General features: G+C 38.6%; 1 protein-coding gene across 1 annotated transcript in view; it reads left to right on the forward strand.

The window, feature by feature from the left end:
- Positions 1-1,115: 1,115 nt before the first annotated feature.
- Positions 1,116-21,816, forward strand: part of bcl11ba (BCL11 transcription factor B a) — a 44,528-nt gene continuing 23,827 nt past the window's right edge. Inside the window, exons 1-2 of the mRNA XM_016553100.1 lie at positions 1,116-2,199; positions 13,688-14,074. Coding sequence (XP_016408586.1) covers positions 2,142-2,199; positions 13,688-14,074 — 445 coding nt within the window. The 5' untranslated portion in view covers positions 1,116-2,141. The remainder of the gene's footprint in view (positions 2,200-13,687; positions 14,075-21,816) is intronic.

A 21,816-nucleotide genomic window follows, 5' to 3' on the forward strand; every position in this document is an offset into this window, starting at 1 on the left:
AATTAGAAACAAAAAAGGTTTGCAGACTGATAAAGTAAATTAAATACAATTGTTATTACTTAAGTTTTTTAGAACACCATGTTTTAAAGAACCTAGAAATGCATACACTGATCTCAAGAAACTGTCCAAAAAATACAGGCAAAAATTATTTTTGAAAAGACAATAAAATTTTTGCTGAACCTAAAAACCACAAAAAAAACTTTATTTTTAACTTGTGTATTTACTTATATCCCACATATATAGTTTGTGTGTGTTACAGTTTCCGAAATTCAATAAGAAATTATCCAAAAAATCTGAGCCACATGACTAGCTTTCATTTTGCTGCTGTACGCTGAGTGTAAAACAGATGCAAAGGAACATCACTTGCATTTCACCCAGTAAACTCAAATCATGCAAGTATTTGCACAACACACCTCCCTATTTTCATTTCCTCCAGTATTCAGTCTTGCATTTCCACTCATGCAACAGTTGTGTATAGTATTCATTCATTTGTTCAAACAGATTTGATCAAATTATTAAACGTCTGCTATATGTGGATTTAAATGCTAAAAATATACATTAGATTGCCTAGCAAAGAGGATTAAGAAATGTACATTGACCACTTCACAATATTTTTTCTTCCTTCTGATGTTCTTTTCCTCTCCAAATGTGGGTTTAATTTAATAATGTCATTTCTGTAGGACATAAAACACATAAAGAAGAAATGTGAGTATATCAACGCCTGTCTTGTCTCATGTAATTTATTGCTTATGAGGTAAACGGCACACTTATGTCTCACTGAAGTGTATTCTTTGTGCATCCGTCCGTGCTTTAATCTTTTCCATCAAATGATTTGAAAATTTCTGATTAGAATATTTACTGTTAATGCGTGACTATCACTATCAAGGTTTTTATTCATTTATTTATTTGCATACATAAAAGATGTATATTTAATGCGCATTCACATATGCACGGGAAAACTATTTTATAAAAATATTTTTTTATATATATAAAAGCTATTCGCAACCTTTCCCCCTTTAAATTCATTGCAAACGTTGTAGTGCATGAAATATTGCATTGTTTTATTTGCGCTAAAGCGGATACAGACAAGCAGTGCGCCGGTCTATCAGGTGCTGTGTGTTTGTGCGCGTGTATGTGTGTGTGTGTGTGTGTGCGTGTGTGTGTAAGACAGCGGCTCGCGATGTCCACGCTCTCCACCACTGTTCTGGTGATCCGATAGTTGTGAAAAGCCACCACTAGTCGCCCCCAGTGCTCTTGCAGTCTCCAATTTTCTTTCCCACTGTAGACTTAACGTCACGTCCGCACTTGAACTTGAATTTTATCCCATTGTACGGAGGCAGCCCTCGCCACAGAGACACAGAGAGCTCCCGGAGAAGCAGGACTCCGCCATCTTCATAGAGGCAGAAAAGGGAGAAAAAAAAGCTTCATTCATTTGTAAAGGAGGTGGCAAGTCCATGTCCCTGGTCTCCAGTGCGCAAAACCGAATAGGGGAGCAAGTGCAAAGAGTTGGAGAGAGTGCAAAGTAACCGGGCATCGCATTCACTTAGAGCCCAGGAGAGAAGAAGAACTGTCCAGTGCTTGGCACACTCAAGTGCCAACTCAAGGAGACTCTGGATTCGTTTCATCCAATCTAATAAGTAATTACCATTTTTCTTTTTTAGAATTATTTTGACTCGGAGAAAAAAAAAAAATCGAATTGCCTTTGACAAATCCACAAGGCGCAGAGCGGACGAAGAGAGAGCCACCAAGAGGGTCCAACCTACCCAAACGCACCGGGCATCACGTTCTGAGACATTTCCAGTGGTTTCTTCACAACTGTCACTCGTCAAGGATATTTTCGCCCTCGGACAGATCGCGCTCGGCACACAGCTGAAGTGCATGTGTGTGTCGCTGAGGTACTGAGCGTCTGAGCGTCTCTGGTCATCTGGAGAGCCGGAGCGCAAAGACACATTCGCTTTTCTCACATTCACGGGACCCCTATCTGTATCCACGGCCCGGAGCTGTGGCAGTTCTTTGGAAGTCCCGGGAAAAGTTAGATACCGAGGGGGGAAAAAGCCCACGCCACGGACACAGGGCAGAAGGCGCGAGCCGACTATTCCTTGTGCGGGTCTCTGGGCGATGCCAGTGTAAATGCCAGGGCAATGTCCCGTCGCAAGCAGGGAAACCCTCAGCATTTGTCGCAAAGAGAAATTATAACACGTAAGTCCATCTTTTATTTTACTTATTTGTGTTTAAGATGTTGTTCGATCATTTTCGGCCATTTTTTTGTAATAGGAGTAACGATGTGTGTGTGAGAGTTTATGTGGTGTTAGTAATTATTTCATTAAAATGCGATGAATCTTTATTTTTAAAAAATACAATAACATAGAACAGTTAAATGAATTAAATTAAGATATTTATAGCTTCAGCTGTTAGCAAACAGTCAGGTTTATGAGCTTGGTGCTACTTAAAATAATTAAAAAGTGATTTGGTTGAAACTGAATTCAAAGAATTAAATACAGCAATTTTTTGGACTTGCTTAAAATACAAATCTTTCATTTAGTCTGTATTGTTTAAGTTTTGTTGTTTAATTTTAATATCAGATAGTTTGATTAATGTAAGAATTGTTAGCAGGCCAGGAGATCAGATTAAAAACTTTAAATTGCAGCGATTAATCAAGCACTTGCAAAGTTTCTGTAAAGTTAAGTTTAGTTACCTTAAATTAAAGTGTAGGGTAAGTGAGGTGCATGTTATGTTAATATTTAAGCATAATTTAATAAATTATGCTAATTTAGAGTGAATATTGAGTATTTTTATTTTCTCTACTTTAATCCATGTAAGATTTGGGCCTTTATTAGGCTATATATGGTTATTAAAATAATTTATTGCAATATATATTTTTTAGTTCTTTTATTTATTATTATTTTTTGTTACTTTCAAAAAGTGGCATGCTTGAGTTGTAGGCCTTTCTTCTTAAACCCTGATGCAATGAAACTTTATGTATCATTTTTCGTTTTATACCAAAGTCTTTTGCACTTTTTACAAGATATTTGTAGTAGTTCTCAAGGTGAGCAGCTACCTGTAACCACCAAGCACAGGAACGGTTTAAGGTTTTACTTTTGCTGCACAGATGCAGTGAGGTTGTTGTTGTTATTTTTTTAAGACTACGTAAAATTGATTGTAATTATACAACATTTGTGCTTTTAAATCTTAGATGTGCACTTGAATGAAAAGAGGTGTCAGAGCAAGGAAAATTATTTAAATGAAATTCATTTGACATTGTAATGTCAAATTAGGTGATACAAATGTCAAGCATGCTTAGTTTTACTCAAGTAGTTTTACTTTACTGTAATACTAAATAAATTGGCTTCTTACACAAAACTCATCTTTTTATACAATGCTTTTATTTTTGGTGAGAAAACTGAAGTTTGCTAAATCAGTACGAGTGTACAAAGAAACAAAGCAGGCATAGGTCTAATGATGTTTCTCACACTTAGCTTTGCCCCCGAGTCAAGGTTGTGACTGTGAAGTGAAGGTAATGTGAGGCAGACACTGAAATCGAGAGAATCTTCTTGACAAAGTTATATTCAAAGCCAGCAGTTATATTCTAATGCTTGATATAATTTACCTTTTAGATTTTTTACATCATTTGCAGAAAATAGCTCCAGCAATTTATTTTCAAACAGTGAATTTTTCCTAGAATGCATCTGTTGCAGTTAAAAAAATCAAATCACTTAAAAGACAATGAAATCTGTCCAGATTTAGTTTCATATTCATGCTATAGTGTAGTCTACAGAACCTAGATAATTCATAGCAGAGCCTAGTCATGTAATACCACCCAAATCTGTTTTGTGTTGCAGGGTTAGGGCCATGTATGCTGTGCATATATACACTAACACGCACCATTCTTTCGCTAATGGCTTAATCTGTTACTGTACATACACATATGTACACGGTTGCACTGTAAACATTTAGCATGCCTGTGCATTGTGTGTTTGAATTTACTGTTAAGGTTTACAAATATAACTTACGACTTACGAATATGACTATGACTTATGAATGAATGAGAATGGAGATGTTATTTAAAGCTTAATGCACATTATCTGGCTTGCATTTCATGTAGTTAGCTTTGCTATAGGGCATGCACAGCTCTTTTTGTATTTCGTCCGCATATGCGATTATGACTGTAATTTATAAATATTTTTTCCATATTTAATTGTGCACTAGCATGCAAACCGTTTGTGTTTACTGCATAAACACCATCCGTTCAAAATGCATGTAAAACAATCATCCTAGTTTAGTAGAAAATGGCCCTTTTTGAATTTCTGTCGCTATAGTTATCACATGTCCCATCAGTCATTGCATGTACAATGGCTGTGGTTATTAATTTGGGCTTTAAATTTCAGAATGCTCCAGTTACACCAAGGAACTTTCCCTGAGTGCTTTCTCTCTCTCTCTCTCTCTCTCTCTCTCACACACACACATACTCACAAACGGACACAAATGCAGACGTGCACAGAGTAAAGTATACGCCAGTTTAGACATCAAGCTTTAGTATTTTTTTATATGCACACAGTAAGAGAGAGAGAGAGAGAGAGAGAAAGGAAGGTGGTCGACTTTCTACTTCTTAGAAACTAGAGATTGAAAGGTGTTCATTGCATCACTGGTGAATGAATATATAAGCTTCAGAGAGGGTCCTCAAACGTATCATGCCTTAGTGGGTTTAATGCGGAGGGCATGTAGGCCAGGTGCTAGCAGATAGTCATCTGCGCTCAGGGGTGCGTTCTTTCCTCGTAGTTCAGATTTCTCATCACATGCTGATTGTGGCTATGATTTTGATGTAACGAGTTTTTTTATTTGTAGTAGGCAGCGTATGAACTCTTCACGCATACTGGTGTGTGTGTGTGTGTGTGTGTGTGTGTGTGCGCGCAAATGTGCAAGCTTAAAGACCCTTGTTCGCTCTTATTCCGTTTGATATGTGGCTGATTATGTGAAATAGATTCTTGTAGAGCAGGAATATGTGGATGACAGTTGATATATCTGGTTTTTCTCTGTAATAGTTAAATTGTCAAATTTTGCTTTAAATGTCAAAGTCAAAAGCAGTGTGGTCCCAACCTCAGTTTCATTTTTGAGGACATATTTGGAGCTGTAAACAAGGGTGTGTGTGTGTGTGTGTGCATGTCTGCTCGTCAGCATGTCTTCTGTGGTATTTAGCTTTTGTTAACCACGGTGTCTTAGCTGGATTAGCCTTGAGTTATTGAGAGGCAATTTTTGTCTGTTCAAGTGTGTGTGTGTGTGTGTGTGTAGTTTACGTCCACATGCTAATTTATGTGTTCTCGGCGTGAGCGATCTGCAAACTTTGCAGTGCTGTACATCAGTAGTTTTAATGGTTTGGCAGCCTGTGGTTGTGTGCTACATTACGCCACTCAAACACATATTCTATAAACCCAGTTGTTTATTAGTTATGCGTGAAATGCAACCAGTTGCAGTGTTTAACGCATTTTCGCATTTCCTTTACATATGCTGGGATTTTCATTATATGCTATTAACTGAAGGGTATTTTACAATTTTGTAGTTTTTTTTTTATTTTTAGTAAGAATTAATTCTGAATATCACATGCCTTCCAAACCCTTAACGTTCAATAAGTTACTGTAATTTGCTGACAAATTTCTAAATGTTTGCATTCACATGAGCGTGTCGTCACTGAATTGTCCGAATTTATATAAAATTTTTGACACCTGTTCAATTTTTCATATCATTGCACAGAGTGTGTTTTCTAATGTAGTGCTTTAAAATAAACATAATAGTGAGTTAACGGATGTCGTCTTTAAATGAAGGAAATCAGATGACAGCGAGAAGGATAATTTTCCTCCGGTGAGCTGCAGAATTATGAAGTTGTAACATACATTTTCAGATGCATGTTTCACATTAGATCTGCCAGCACAGGAAACTGTCTTTATCAGAACTTTGCTTTGAATGCATTTAGGACATACATTTTAGCCATGACTTCATGTCATCACATCTGAGAGATTTATATTTATGATAATAGCTTGTACTGAAATGCATTCTTTCTTGTTTAGATATAAACAATAACATATTTGATTATAGTAAAAAAAAAAAAAAAATGTCAAGATATCACTATGAATTTGGAGACAGACACAGGCGTTAATGCAAGAGAGGTGTGCAGCAGCAGAAATCCAGAATCATTGTCTTTTCTTTTTGTTTCTTTTATTTATTTATTAATTTAACAAATTTAAAAGGTTTGCTTATTCATTGTCATTTGCATGTATGAAATAGGCAAGGTTTTATTTAGAATTAAACAAGGCATATTTTAATTCAAACTAATCAGGTCTGAAAATATGTTCAAGCTTGCTATTTAAATGCTTATTTGATTTATTTCTGTTACAGTTCAGGGAATCAAATATCCTTGTTTCTATCTCTGGGTGCTGAATTGGGCCACTTTACATTTGCAGTGCAGAGTGTGCTGGCCATGACCTGCTAGGGGGAGCTCTAAGTCTGCCAGAGGGGGTGGAAGGCAGTTCTGAAAAGTGTAAAAACATATTTCCTAAATGCACTTAAATGGGTAAGTCGAGTGAAATAGGGGGCTGCGGCTTCCGACGACTTGGCATAGATGTTTCAAACGATACTGCCATTAACACACATGCTCAGATGCAAACTGTCAACGCCTCACAGCAGCAGCTGGTCTTACAACATGAAGGCTCTGTCATTCTCTTTCCTTTTTTTGACTTTGTCTTTAGCACTCAAGAACTTATTTAATTATTTACAGTGAGAGCTGGATCGCTTCTCGGTGCTCATTTAGATGTGTAATACGTATTTGATAGGTGTAGCTTTAACTATAGATAGGACATCAAGCGTGACACCAAAACAAACAAATTTAGGCTGAACGTCACCTCGTTCGTTTTGCCAAGTGTGCTTAAAAAGTGAATGATGAAGTGGCTCTGGAACTTGTGGGCCCCTCTGACTGAGGACCTATTGTTCTTGCCATCTAAATAAATAAATTTGACTCTGTGATATAAAAAAAATGGTAGCCTCTACAGAGCTTACACTCTCCCCATAACAATGGGCAAAATGTCTGCCTGGCACGTTTGATTAATACGCTTGCATATTCTCTATTTCTTTCAGTTTCAGGTGGCTTTTGTTTGCGCCACGAGCGGGAGAGTGAGAGAGCAACAGAAAGCCGTCTCTGATGAAATGTACAGAAGTCTATGCCTGTCTGTCACTATAAATGCATGAAGGCGGCTGAATCCTTTGGACGGCATCAAAAGTGGGCATAGTTTTTCATGGCTTGATTTATGAGACACAGACACTCGTAATAGTGGCTTGAGTGTTTGACGTCCCACAGCTGGCTGAGTTCTGACCGGCTCTGAGCATGGAAGCGCTCCGCTTCCTGAGCATCAGATAAGCGTGTTGTGTGTGAATGTGTTTCTAGCTCCGTGATTGTGATATACATGCCTTTTTTGGTGCTATTTCATTAGAATGAAAACCTTTGCTGGGAAAAAAAGAGAGATGCTAAGCTTCAGGTGATATTTAGTCGTTTCAGCTACCCATAATTCCTTTCCTTGTGAAAATATTAGGTAATATCTCCCTGATGAGATTTGCCGATAAAGGGTTAGCGTTGCTTAGACGGGCTCCCAGTGGACATCATCATGTTAATCTCTTTTTACCTGCAAGACGACTCATTTTCTATTTCCCCCCCTTTTTTAATTAAACAATGGACTAGCGCCGCCGCAGTGGCCGCGGATCACGCTTTTAAAATTCCGCCACCGCCGCCGTGTGCCACGATGATCCCTGTTCTCTTCTTGTTAACAGCTTCATTTGCACATGCACCACGCTTTACGCTCACACACACCTCGCACGCATTTAGTAGCGTTTTAAAACCTTTGCATCTGCACAGAAGCGCTCTGCAAGCTAAAGCAGCTAAATATCCTGAACAAGACGGCGCTTTGTTTTTTATTTCACAGGATTTTGCAAAGGCCTTCAGGCTAACAGAGCTAAAACATGATGGTGCCCCTCGTGGAAGAGTGCTTTATGTCATACCTTTTGACACATATTTAGCTAAACAAACAGGTCGCAGAGAAGTTTTTAAGCAAGAGAAAACAGGAAAAACTAGAGGCCTAGTGCAAGGTGGAGGTTTGCGGTTTGAGCGTCAGTGCGTTTGACTGTGGGTTACAGATTAATGACAGACTAATTAATTCCTGATTGATTCCTCTAAGCGCCGTTGCTACATGTGCATGTGTTACACAGGCCTTTTGCGAACGTGAAATGACTGGAAAGATGGCTGCCGTTGACTTGCTACCTCTTTGCCGACCTGTTTGTTTGCGTGCCGTCTGAGTGGAAGGCTCAACCCAAATCCAGCCTGTCCTACTCAGCTAGCCTGCATCTCTGTTTTGTGCTTGGGTAACGGGTGGGTATTTCTGAATTGGAGTTTGTGGGCTGGTGTGGTCAGGTTTGTGTACGTAGCAGCGTGACTAGCGAAGCCCCCACCCACTGCTTCTGCTCTTGTGCAGCTCGGGCTGATGGGAAACATAGGAAAATAATGCACAAACAGTAAAGCGGAGCTTTTATTGTTTGATTAGGCCCTTCCCCTGGCTTTCATTTTCAGCACGCTCTGCCCTCCGCACACACAGTTCTGTGAATGGCTTTAATTGGCGCAGGGTAAATCTTTATATCTGGGCAGCATTATAAAGTCTTTCAAGATTTAAATAGGAAAATTTATGAACCCAGTAAAAAACAATATGAAATCCGTTAAATGGTGTGTGTTGTCTAATTAGGCCCTAACAGTTGCAATGGCTAAAAAACCCTATGGAAAAGGATAAATCCAAAACTGTGTTAAGACGTGCCTTGTGATGCTTTCGTTTTTGGAAGCCATGTCTTTTTTTAGTTTTATGTTTTAGTGAAATCCCATTTTGTGTTCATTCTGACTCATATACTGTACATGTAGCTTTCTTAGGTTAATGAGGCTTATTTTTAACATTACCACGTTTGACTGATTTCAGGATGTCAAGGTAGCATGTGCATGAGAAATAGTCTATTTCTTGCACTTTTTTCATTCAAAAACGAAATAGAGGTATAATAGTAAGTGTGCATTCTATCCAAAGTCGAGATTTCATTTCATATCATCCTTTTTTAGCCACCTATAAATATTATTCAGGCTTTCGTACTTCCACTGTCCCTCACTGTCTTTCTCTCCGGCTGCCAGAGAGTGCTTGATAAAGACAAATAACATTTGACATTTCGGTGGCCCTGATCGAATTATATGGAGTATTTGTTGAGGGATCAGAGAAAATCATGAGCTGTAATGTTACCTTGGTGACAGCATTGTTATCACTGGTGGATGAGAGTGTGTGTGAGAGTGTGAGTGTGTGTGACTGTGAGGAATTGCAGACTCTCACCTGTTTGCCTAGAGCAGGAAACGTACACCATCGGATCGGGCCTGCGTAGTTCAATCTCACACCTTCCGCAGAGTTATTTAAAGGAAAAGATCTCCAAAAATGAAAATTCTGTCATTTATTTATCCTCTTGTCTTTCCAAACCTGTATGACTTTCTTTTTTCTGTGGAAAGCAAAAGGAGACATTTGGAAGAATGTCCGAGCTGCTCTTTTCCACAGTTGTTTATATATTCAGTCTTCAACTGAATTTAAGTCGTTATTCACTGAAATTTTGCTTAACCATTACCGTTCTCCTTTATTCTCCTGAAAAAAAGCTGCTTAGACATCCTACACGGAAAACGTCATACAGGTTTTGAATGAATTGAGGGTGAATAAATGACATCTTGAAGCATTTAACTCACCTATGGATTAGTTCAGACTCTATAGGCAAATCCAAGACTCTGCCGTATGTTTACATGATTACAACACCTGGTGTGTGTGTGTTTGTGCGTACGGGGGTCCCTTCTTTTGAAGTGCGTACTAGCGGCGTTGCTTGCAAGCAGCGTGTTTCCTGTGGTTGGCACAGACAGAGCAAAAGAAGGGGACAGAGGGAGAGAGAAAATTTCAGCTGCGCACGTTCTTTACCACTCTGGGTTTTTTCTCCAGCTGTCACTTTGATTCAGGTCTGTGCTAGACCTATGACACATTAAACTAACGCTTTCCACTAGCGCACCTCAAATTATCTCCTACAGTACCGAGAGGCTGCAATCTCACTCTAACCTCCTGTTACGCAGTTTGAGAGCTTATAATGGCTTATAACTTCTTTTTTATTGTATAACTTATTACCTGTTTGGTGAATTATAGCTGTTTATCTGAGTCTGTTACAAATACCAAAAATATGCTCTGTGGTTCATGTTGTCTTCTTGAACTTGTAAATCATTTGAAAATTACCTCTTCCTGTAGTAGTGTTTGTTTGTGTATGCATGTGTGTGTGCGCGCATCTCTGCTGGTGCAGCTTCCCAGGATGCACAAATGCGTGACACACAAACATGCACGCATATTGCTCATGTACATGCCTGCAAGCAATCTTCATTTATTGGTTCAAATGCATGTGCATTTGAAAAGAAGTACTTGCTCACAGTTGCAAGTACAGTTACAGATATATGTAAAATAGTTCTTGTTGTGAGACCTTCCCCAGCGATAGAGAAAATTATTTACAGGTGAGTCACAAAGTCTTCATATAAAAATATTTATTTAAATCATATTTTTTTTAAAGCTTTAAATTAAAAAGGAACATTATTATGTAAAATGAAGAATTTTTTTTTATTATAATTTTTTTTCTTTTAGATTTTTAGTAAATTGTGACATTGGATATGTAGCCTCCTTACAAAAGCTTCTCACTTCTCACAAAAAAATAAAATAAAAAAATAACAGTTATTTTATTCTTATTACTTTCTTATTACTTCTGTTTATAACCTAATATGCAATATAATTGATTAAAAAATACTTATATTTTAACACTTAATATCTCTATTCATAATACCCAAATATCCCCAAAAATGTCTGTGATTCAAAATAAATGAATATTAAAATTTAAATAACAAAATTATTTATTTGAAGTAAGTAACTAATAACAATGTAGCCACAGTCATATTTTTAATGCAGTGTATTGCATAGGTTGATGAGTCTCTGTGGAGGCCTTTCTCTTTATTTACATGCAAACTAATTTAATGCACAGATGGCCTGATATTGCCCGAAGGGGGTCTGTGCTCCACTCCTATTTGTCTGAGTCAGGGGGGCTGGATTTGAGGGGGGTTCAACTACCTTAGTCATCTTCAGTTATTTCCTTCAATATAGTGCAAAATTTGAAAACGGTGCCATGTGTGTGCAGATGTAATATATATATATATATATTTTGTAATGCTTTATTTAATCAAAATGCTTTCTTAATATGATTACAAAGTCTTTAGATGCTGTTGTTTAACAGGATGCATATCTAAAGCTGCTCTAATGTAGTGTGTATCGTCTGGAATAAAGATAAGAGGGGGTTTAATGGTTTCGTTTTCAAAGCTGCATTCTGAGCTTGACATTACAAATCTGTCCGCATTCATAATTTGGACCGTGGACAAATTGCAGATGGATGCGCAGGCTGCTCGTAATATATCATCGAAAATTAGTGGTTAGCCGGTTCCTCTGGGAGATGTAAACAGGGCTACCTGTGTTGTGTGAGCAGCGTGGTCCGTTCCTCCATCTTTGTCTCTATCGCCGTCTGTCTCTTCTCACGGCGTTTCTCAAAGAGGCTTTTAGGCCTCATATTGGTGAAAAGCGTCTAAAGTGCACAGGCCAAATTTGAAAATTAAAACGGTAATAAATGAATTCTAATTTGTGTTGTTCCACAGGGTTGTTGTTTCTTTAAAAGCATCCCACATTTGTCCTTTAGGCTCTGACAATTTGAGAATTCCTCCCTTCATTCTCCTTCCAGATTTATGTGCACTTCAAAAATCCGCACCTGCTCGCTGCTAAGTGTTGCTATGGTAGTGTTTTTCTTCTTTTTTTCCTGCTTTCACCCAAATCATGCAGCGTGTTGAGTAGAGAGAGCATGAAAGCAGTGACAGGAAGCTGAAGAGTGTAAAGTGGCAGTCAGAGAGGTGTTTGTCTAGATCTTATGATTAGTATGGCGCAAGGATAAGCTGTCAAATGTAACATCAACAGAGCTGTCTGTCAGGGGGTCCCGAGGGGGCTTTGTCAAGGGCCTCTACTGTCTTTGATAAAACTGCTCTTGCACTCGGCGTTGGGCTACAAAGGGATGATTGTGGCCGCGTGCTGAAAGGTGAGGCTGAAATTTCAAAATGGAGGCAGAGGGACCGAGGTTGTCCAGCGTACTCTGTGGTTTGAGCGCCCGCCGCTCCGCGCTGTTTATCTAGGTGACAGAATCAACCAGAAGATCTGCAGGGCCTCTTGCTCTCATGGCTGTGCAAATATCTCTCACAGCCAAAAACGGAGCCCTCCCTCCTTCCTTCTTGCTTTTTTTTCTTTCTTTCTTCTCCCTTCAGACTTTCTGTTTCAGGTCTGGCGGTCTCATTCTCAACCTCACAAATACTGTATTGTATATTAATAACAGTGCCTTGCTGTTGGGTCTCGGCCTCACATATGGATGTTTATTAAGAGTTGGCTGGTTACAGGACAGAACACGCCGAACTGGAGCAAAGTGCCTCGTGTGTGGCCGCTGGGATGATTAAATTTAAGTCTGCCTTTATTTTCTGCTCTCGAAGTTTAGTGGGACTGTCATGGGACGTAGGTGAACACTTAAACGGGCCCCAACATTCATTTCCTTTATTTTAACAAGCTGCCAAATAACAAAATGCTAAATGACCTGACCCTGAACTTTTAGAAAATGTGTGATTATGTCTCAAGCTCCATACCATTTGTATTTTATTTCAATTTCCCTCACTGATGTGCTGGTGTGTTTAAGTCAGTTTTTTTTTTTTTTTTATGAATTAGAGTGCGAAGGAGGTTAGGGATGCATAGATAGATGTAAATACAGTGGCAAATTATGAGCTAAAGATGAATCAATGTTTGTTAATGCATTTCATTTGCATAAAGTGACTAGTGCATTTCTCAATGAAACAGAATATTAAGCAGGAAATAATTTAGAGTGAGACTTGATTTTGTTTTTGATTGAGTGAGGGTATTTTATGTTATGCTATGATATTATTGGTTAATAATTTTTTGACCCCAAGTATTTTATTTCAGTTTCCCTTGTAATTCTATGCTTTTTCAATGAATTTGTGTAAGAAGACAGGATAAAGAAGATTTAAAAAAAGCATGGATAGATACAGATACAGTGACAACTTATTTGTAAACGCATGCATTAAATTTGCATGAAGTGACTTATTTCAGAGTGAAACAGAAATGAAAAAATATATAGTTATTAAATAATAATTTTACCTAAGTGGCTAGTATTTTATTTTGAATTCCCATGCTGATGTATCTGAATGAATCTAAATGCATGAAGTGACATATTTCAGAGTGAAACTGAATATTATGTGGAAAATAATCTAGGGCGGGACTTCATTGTAATTATCAGGATCTGAAATCAGGTTAAGCACATTATTTTTGGATAATATATTTCCTCACCCACATGGCCTTGGTTACATCAGCAGAAATCAAACTAATTTCAGTAGCAGAGTAAGTTAAGTTTAAATAATTTTTTTTATTTGTTTAGACTAATATGCACTGTTTATTTGTGCACAGATGGAGCATTTGTTAAGAATTTCCTATTATCTCAAAACGCTTCTTTCTTTTGCTTTGCCCCATAGCGGAAGCTGAGCATGTGGATGCAGGACTGGCCGTGGCTGATCACTCTCACCCTCACCCGCTGCTGGATCCCAGTATGACTGGGCCTCTGCCTCCGGGCCTGGGCGACCACGACCTCCTCACCTGTGGCCAGTGCCAACTAACCTTTCCCCTGGGGGACATTCTGCTCTTCATTGAGCACAAGAAAAAGCAATGCCAGGGTCTGACGACCGGCCACGGCTGCTATGACAAGATGGCAGACCGCAATAGCCCCTCGCCGCCCCGCGCAGAGCTGAGGAAAGTGGTGGAACCGGTCGAAATTGGAATCCAGGTGACACCTGAAGAAGAGGACGAGAGACTGTTGACGCTCCCAAAAGGAATTTGCCCCAAGCAAGAAAGTGGCCTGGCAGGTAGGTCAAACTCTCTCCAGAAAAGTTTTGAGCAGGCGTACGAAGCTGACGCTAATGAACTCAGACGTTCTCTCGCGCCAGCGTGTTTTCTAATACTGATGTGCGCAAACGTACACTTAGAGCCTGCAGAGTTGCAGACAAAGGGAGACACGCACTCATTTACCTCGGTAGGACTCTGGGCGTCCTGTAGTGATTGTGATACCGCTCATCTGCGAGCCTCAAGAGAGATTGTTTTTCCTTCAGCTGATTTCATTAGGGGAGCCTACGCCGTGCAAAGTGAAACATCACATTACTGACTCAAAGCCCTAAAACCCCCTGAAGGACTCTGGTAGTTGAAACAAATTGTGCAAGACGTGACAGAGAACTCACCCTACTTTCATGGAGAAATCCAGCCTGAGCCATCTGCTTAAAAGGTGAAAAGCTCATTAAAATTCAAATGCTCAAAAAAAAAAAAAAAATAAAAGAGGGAGAGAGAAAGAAAGAAATAGAGTAGGATTAAAAGAGTGAGTTTCCTGTTGAATAGGGGTAAAGAGGCAGTTTAGTTTAGTCCAGCTGTAGGGAGAGAACTCTCCCAGTTATCTTACAAAACAGCGCAGTCAAGTCCTTCTCAAAGAACCCGGAGGGATCTTGGGAAATGGGTCTCATAAAATAATATTCTAGGTTGGACAAAGTTACCGGGGGAAACGCAGGGGAGCGGCTTATGACACTGCCTCGGTTTTTAATAACGTCGTTTTTTAATGCCTCACAATCCTTATTTGCGAACGTTACCCGCGGCATCAGAGACAATTTATTCCGTGCCACCACAATGCCTCGTGTATTTAAATGTCTGTAATAATGAGGCCGCTGCTAAATTACTCAGTACCTCACATGATGCAGGCAGACTTCACTCCCAGACTGACTGACTGGCTGGCTGCTCGCACCGAGAGAGTGTTGGCGTCAGTTGTGAAATATGATGCAAGCATCCACACAGTTACGTGCAAACTGTTCCACTACAGTTCGTCGTTGATGTTTCCTTTTCTTTAAAGACTGACTGGTAAGCGTGCGCTTTGCTAACCACACACACAAAAACAAACTTTAGGTCAGGGTTCAAAAACGAATGTTTTAGTGCAAAGACAAACACAAATATCATTCTCATCGTTTGACTGTATTATATTATATAATTATTATAGTTTGAGTCAGTTTCACATGGGTGTTTGCGTCTCTTTTTTATCTTTTGTTAAAATATATCAATTTTTGTTGATGTAATCCTTTAAATTACTTATTCGGAATATAATAAATTTTTGTTCTTGACAAAATTCTCTTTTTGTAAATGTTAAAACATTAGCTTGTATTTTTAAGGATAAAAAGGAAGAAGGACACTATTCATGTTACTTTTATTGTGAATTTAAAAAAATGTGATAGTATTAGATTATCCAATTAATATTATTTCAGTCAATGCCATCTAAAATTACTAAATCTCTCTTTCGTTTGTGAAAAGATCAACACTGAAAAGTAGTTTTAATCTCATTTAAACTTCAGAATTTGAAAAATGGCATATGAAAGGTGAACATTTGCCTTTGTAAATCATATTGCAGTTAGCAAGAGTAAATTTTACACCTTTCATTAATTCAGGGCTGGAGAGGGAGGCAGTTCGCCGAGAAGAATATAACGGCAGATGAAACATCCTCTGAAAGTGATTAAGACGCTTGAATGTCAGCTTGAGCATGCGGCTAAACACTCACAGGCTGCCTTGTATTCATAATTGCCTCCCAGCAGGTTAAAGTATTCTTTTATGCTAAACCTTTCCCGTTCCATTTGTTCTCGACGTGAAACAGAAAATGACACGCAAAAAAACACTCAGCCACTCCGCCTTGAAAATAGCAGTGGTACTCTTGCTCGGCAAAGCACAGATCATTTTTCATGAATTTTTTTTTTTTTTCTTCTATAATATATCCATCCGCCAGCTTCAAGTGGAGAAATAAGAGAAAGCATGAGAATGCTGGAGAGAGAGAGAGATGTTGATGAGGAAGACCACTTCTGAATCTATCAATAAGATTCCAAAAGCTAACTCTGGTCAGACCGACATTATATTCGCAAGAGTTCCCTGCTCTTCAAGACCCTCACATCTTTTTTTTTTTTTTTAGGCCAGAGTGCATTTTGATCTTTTCATTAAACCGTCCGAGTAACCTTGACACACGAGCAATGTTGTGACAGGTCTTAAACTCCACCGCTTCATTCCTTCACGTCAGCCTCCATCACATCAGCCCTCTCTTCTTGGCCTCTCACATGTGATTCACAGATAGTCCAACAGGAAGAGCATAATTTCTGGCCTTCCTTCCTGAAGTTAACGTTCCCAATATCACGGCTCATATCTTGCGTACATTACGGACCTTTAGGAGGAAAATCATTCAAGTGATTCTTGGTTTTTGGCTGAGTGAAGGTACTAAACGGCAACTTCATTAAGTCACATATACATAACTGTTCTCTAGAGACTCCGTGATGATAACTAAACATTGTGTGCTTTGCTCCGGAAACCCTATAATCAGTCGAAAAAGACCTTGTGATAAAGTATTCTGATTACTGAAATTGCTTTTAGCGATGATTCTCCCAGTGGCTTATTCTTTATTAGTGTGTATGAAAAAGTCAACGTTATCTATGACAATACGGGACAGCCATTGAAGAGGAACCACTTGAGGGTTGAATTCAATATTTCTCGCATAAATATCAGCAGGACACAGGCTCGCTCGGCACCGGATTGTATTGCCACTTAGCCGTCTTAAGTTTCAGCGGAATTTAATTATATTTAATAGCCCTAATTAAATAAAATATGACATTCTGCATACCCTCAGGCGATAGGAGCTGCTGCTGGGGGCATTGGGAGGGCTTGGTTTGCATGCACGAGCCACTAGAGCCCCTCTCGTGTCACAAAGCTAGGTTAAAACAGTTCAGTGGCACTGAAAAAGAGGGCCCTGAGATGGCCGACATAGCTGGCTGTTGCCACTGTGCACCATTAAGCAGTCCAAATGTGAAATACATACATAAATAAACAAATAAATAAGACATTTACCACCCCTTAATGCATCTAGATGGCTTAGCCTGCTGAAGCTGGCCAGGCATTTAATGGTACTTGTTATTTCATTATAGATCTCAGATAGAGGTGCTATGAACCACGGTGCATTGTGCTGAGCAGGTTCGCTGTGAGGATGCATTAATTAAAGAGCAATAATTTAATATGATCTCATGAACCTGAAACAAAAGGATTATGAGATAATATTACGCATTAAAATCTTAGAATAGGTGTTTTTGGTTAAGGCAGGCTCTGGTCAAGTTATTACATATTCATGTCTAAATACAGCTGGAATAATCAACATTCTTCAGGGAATGTGAGCTTCCTCTTCCATCTCTTTTATTTTGCCTACTGATGTTTAATTCTCCAAATCTGCTTTTGAATTCGCAATCACTGACTTTATGACATATAAGTGATCAGATGCAAAATTTGTACGTTTTAAATATGCATGTGTGATGGTGGAAGGAAAGAAGATTGTGCCAAGCTCTGTTTGTCATCTGTTTGTTTGTGTTCTACAGCATCCAACAGGGATGGTTGTGTTTTAGTTTTTCAAGAAAACTGAATCAGATGTGGTGTAAATAAAGAGCGTAAATAACGGAGTGTTTGGTGTTGGTTGTAATCAAGCTCTTCTTGGTGTGCATGTGTGGTGATGTAGCCATGTACCATTCCAAACCAATGTTGCATTTGAGGTTGGCTTAAATATCAGTATGAAAATAAGAGTGTGAAATAGAAAGCAAACATTTCCTTAAGGGTTTTGATTTGTCCATATATATTTGGTTGCAGTACTTTTTTGAGCGTTTTTATTTTATTTTATTTTTTTGTTTTATTTAGTCATATTATATGACATCCAAGACGTAAATTTTTTTTTAGGAATTTTAGTTATATTTACAGTGGGTACGGAAAGTATTCAGACCCCCTTAAATTTTTCACTCTTTGTTATATTGCAGCCATTTGCTAAAATCATTTAAGTTAATTTTTTTTCCTCATTAATGTACACACAGCACCCCATATTGACAGAAAAACACAGAATTGTTGACATTTTTGCAAATTTATTAAAAAAGAAAAACTGAAAAATGCTCAGTATTTAGTAGAAGCACCCATTTGATCTAATACAGCCATGAGTCTTTTTGGGAAAGATCCAACAAGTTTTTCACACCTGGATTTGGCGATCCTCTGCCATTCCTCCTTGCAGATCCTCTCCAGTTCTGTCAGGTGGGATGGTAAACGTTGGTGGACAGCCATTTTTAGGTCTCTCCAGAGATGCTCAATTGGGTTTAAGTCAGGGATCTGGCTGGGCCATTCAAGAACAGTCACAGAGTCGTTGTGAAGCCACTCCTTCGTTATTTTAGCTGTGTGCTTAGGGTCATTGTCTTGTTGAAAGGTAAACCTTCGGCCCAGTCTGAGGTCCTGAGCACTCTGGAGAAGGTTTTCGCCCAGGATATCCCTGTACTTGGCCGCATTCATCTTTCCCTCGATTGCAACCAGTCGTCCTGTCCCTGCAGCTGAAAAACACTCTGAATACTTTCCGTACCCACTGTAGGTATGTTTAGGCTAATCACATTTCGTTATGCAAACAGGTATAAGAAGCAAGACTAATCGGAATTCGGTATGCAATACTCTGTCATCGCTGTTATCATCGGAATGTTGAACATTCTATCAATGTTACTCTTTTTCAATATTAAAAATATAAAGTTTACACAAAACAACAACAACCAAAGTCTCAAATGATCTAAAACAAATATTTTAGATCATTTGATTTATAAATTTTTGATAATTCAGATTATTTGTTCAAATAAAGTTTTAATGTTAATGCATGTTAAGCATTTTAGCAGTTAATTGAAGTTTAATACTTAGGGCTATCAGTATTGAGGAAGGAATAAACATAAATATATTGTTGTTGTTATTAAAAAATGACTATAAAATGCCATACAATTGCATTAGTGCTCAATCTAAAAGCTCACAGCAGGCTGCACCAGTTAGCTCGCATTCTGTCACCATAGGAACACCAGGTGGCCACATGGTGAGATGGTGGACATGTCTTTTGCCATGATGGGCCCCTGTTTCTGTCAGCATTTCACTCTCTCTCTCTTTCAATCTCTCTCCACTCACACCATCCAAGCACACTCACACAGCTTTACACGTCTAACAAGTGCTGCAACGGGGAGTTATTTCTGACCCTTGGCTCACTAGATCGTCGCGGTGAATATTTCATGAGACATGCTATATTTATAAAGAAATTTACCTCAAACACTTTCCTCTCTCACCCTGCCTCTCCTTGAGAGTGATCACACCGCTGGGCCCCTGTCACTTAGAAGCCCACACCTGCCATTAATGCCGTCTCGAGTCTAGTGCCAGAACCGTTTGTAGGTGTTATGCAAATCGATTAATCAGGAGCCAAAACGCTTGATGTTCGGGGCCTGACATCCTCAGTATCAGCATATTTGATGGCCACAGATTCATTGTGAATGGTAATTAAATGTGCTCCGTCTTTTTTTTTTTTCAACTTCATTTAAAATTTTAAAGCATAAAGGAATGAATAGTACTTGAAATAATAGAAAATATTTGTAAAACAGACCCCAATCTTATCAGTAGTATTAAGGGTGCCACCATGTTGAGATCACATGACCAGCTGAATACGATCACATTATTACATTATTTTAATAGACACTTTTGCTTGCAGAATAAATGAATCGTGGGTGACTATACACATTCTGCTTTGGTTACTGAAAACTTTAGCACAATGCTATATATTACAACATTAAAAAAATAAAGAGTGCATATTTAATTATTCAAATATGCAAATTGATTACATTCTATTTATGGAGCGCACTGTAAAATATTAGCAGTGTACTGAGTGATAAAATGTGGTTATTGTATCTCAATAGTGAGATTGTGGTGTATCTCTCATCTCAGAGCTTTTAATGCACTGGAGAATGATCTGGTGCTGGCTTTAGTGATACTGAGCCTGGCCAGCCGGTTCCTGTTACCTGCCCTCACTTCCTACCTATTTTTGAGATTTTGCCCAGAAAGATTTGTTTCAGAGTTTCACTTGCAGTGGTGTGGTGCCAGCATGGTTTGCCAGCTTTGTAACTGTGCATGATGTGCTTTGTTTTGAATGTTAGCATTTATTTAGATGTCATCTTTGTTTGTTATTAGGCATTAGGTTGACTATGTAGGTTTCATGGTTTAGTCTATCTTGCATGTACAGTTCACATTTTCTCTGATGTAATGTCTAAATTCAATATTTACAGAGGGGAACTGAGAGAACATGCGCTGCCCATTAGATGTTTTAACATTGTTGTAAAGCAGACTGAATTTTGAGTACATCAGAAGATGGTATATTTTTCTTATTTTCTGCCCAGCAGAGATGAACATGCACAGTCCAGAATAAACAGATATTTGGATCCTCCCTCGCTGCGCAGAACATCTCAATTGAGAGTACATGTCCCTCTCTCAGAATCAACATATACACTGGGAGGGCTCTTCAATAAATAATGACACAACACAGGCGCAGAGATATCGAAAACATGCTTCCATAATATGACACACATGCCATTTTTTCAATTAAGATTCACAAAGGCTTGTCAGGAGGATGGTCTACCCTGGTGCAGAGGCTATGCCTGAATCAGTGTGCACAGATAGATGTTTGATTTAATATGTTGCCTCAGATACAGTTCTCTTGCTGGTCTTCTTGTTTTATTCACTTTCAGTTGTTTCAATAAAGCCTGAAGTCGGACCAAGTGGACGTTTTAAAGTAAAAAATTGCCCATTTTTGTCTAGTTTCACCATTTTTTCCTCATGTTTTTAAATGTCTGCATTAGCCACATTAGCTATTGGTTCAGACTTATAATGCAGCATTTGTCTTTTTTTATTTTATTTGTCAGCATATGTGCATTTTAAATTTGCAGCCTGGATAGTACTTTGAATGTTGCATTGAGGTGCAAGCAAACAAGCAGGGACTTTTTGTCATGTTTTCCTGGACTAGATGTACATTGCACCTTTTAAACTTATTAACACTTAAGATTACCATTCAAATTTGCATTAATAGTTTGTTTACTGACTTAACATGCTACATTTGCACTTTTGCATTTGAAATAATTAGCATTTTTACATTACTGCAACACATAATCAAGCAAAATCAATTTGAGAGCTATTAGTTTCGTGGCCGTCAAGTAAAGTAGAGTGTCTGGGTTTTAACGATATCTCTCTTAATCGGCGGTTGATTGCGTGGCCCTCTGTGGCTCATGTCAAACCATCCTCCATAGTTATGACACGGCCTTACATGCTGCTAAAGCTGTTCCCTTTGGTGAACCAGACTTTAATTTCTTCCCTCCTGTGTGTTTAATCCACTACTTCAAAATTCAGCAAAGTGCTACCTTTACTTAGCTTTTGAAATGCCTTCCAAATCCTTGCATTTGGGTCATGTCCAGCAGCGGCAAGAACAGGAAAAGCCAGGAGGAGTGAGAAGCTGAAAACGAGAGAGTGAGAGAGAGAGTGAAAGAACGAGAGAAAACAGTTTTAGTCATTAATAGACCATAAAAAAGGAAAGCTGCATCCATGTTCTTCTCAGCATCTTGAAATCCTTTTCAGATTTTTGCCTCGTTGCTTTTTTCAGTTAATCACTTTGCATGCATGCATTTAAATATTAAAATTGTCTTTAATCATCAAAGGCAGTGAGCCTCATGCATATTCATAT

Source organism: Sinocyclocheilus rhinocerous, unplaced genomic scaffold (assembly GCF_001515625.1).
Source record: "Sinocyclocheilus rhinocerous isolate Xijiao unplaced genomic scaffold, SAMN03320098_v1.1 scaffold761, whole genome shotgun sequence".
NCBI lineage: Eukaryota > Metazoa > Chordata > Actinopteri > Cypriniformes > Cyprinidae > Sinocyclocheilus > Sinocyclocheilus rhinocerous.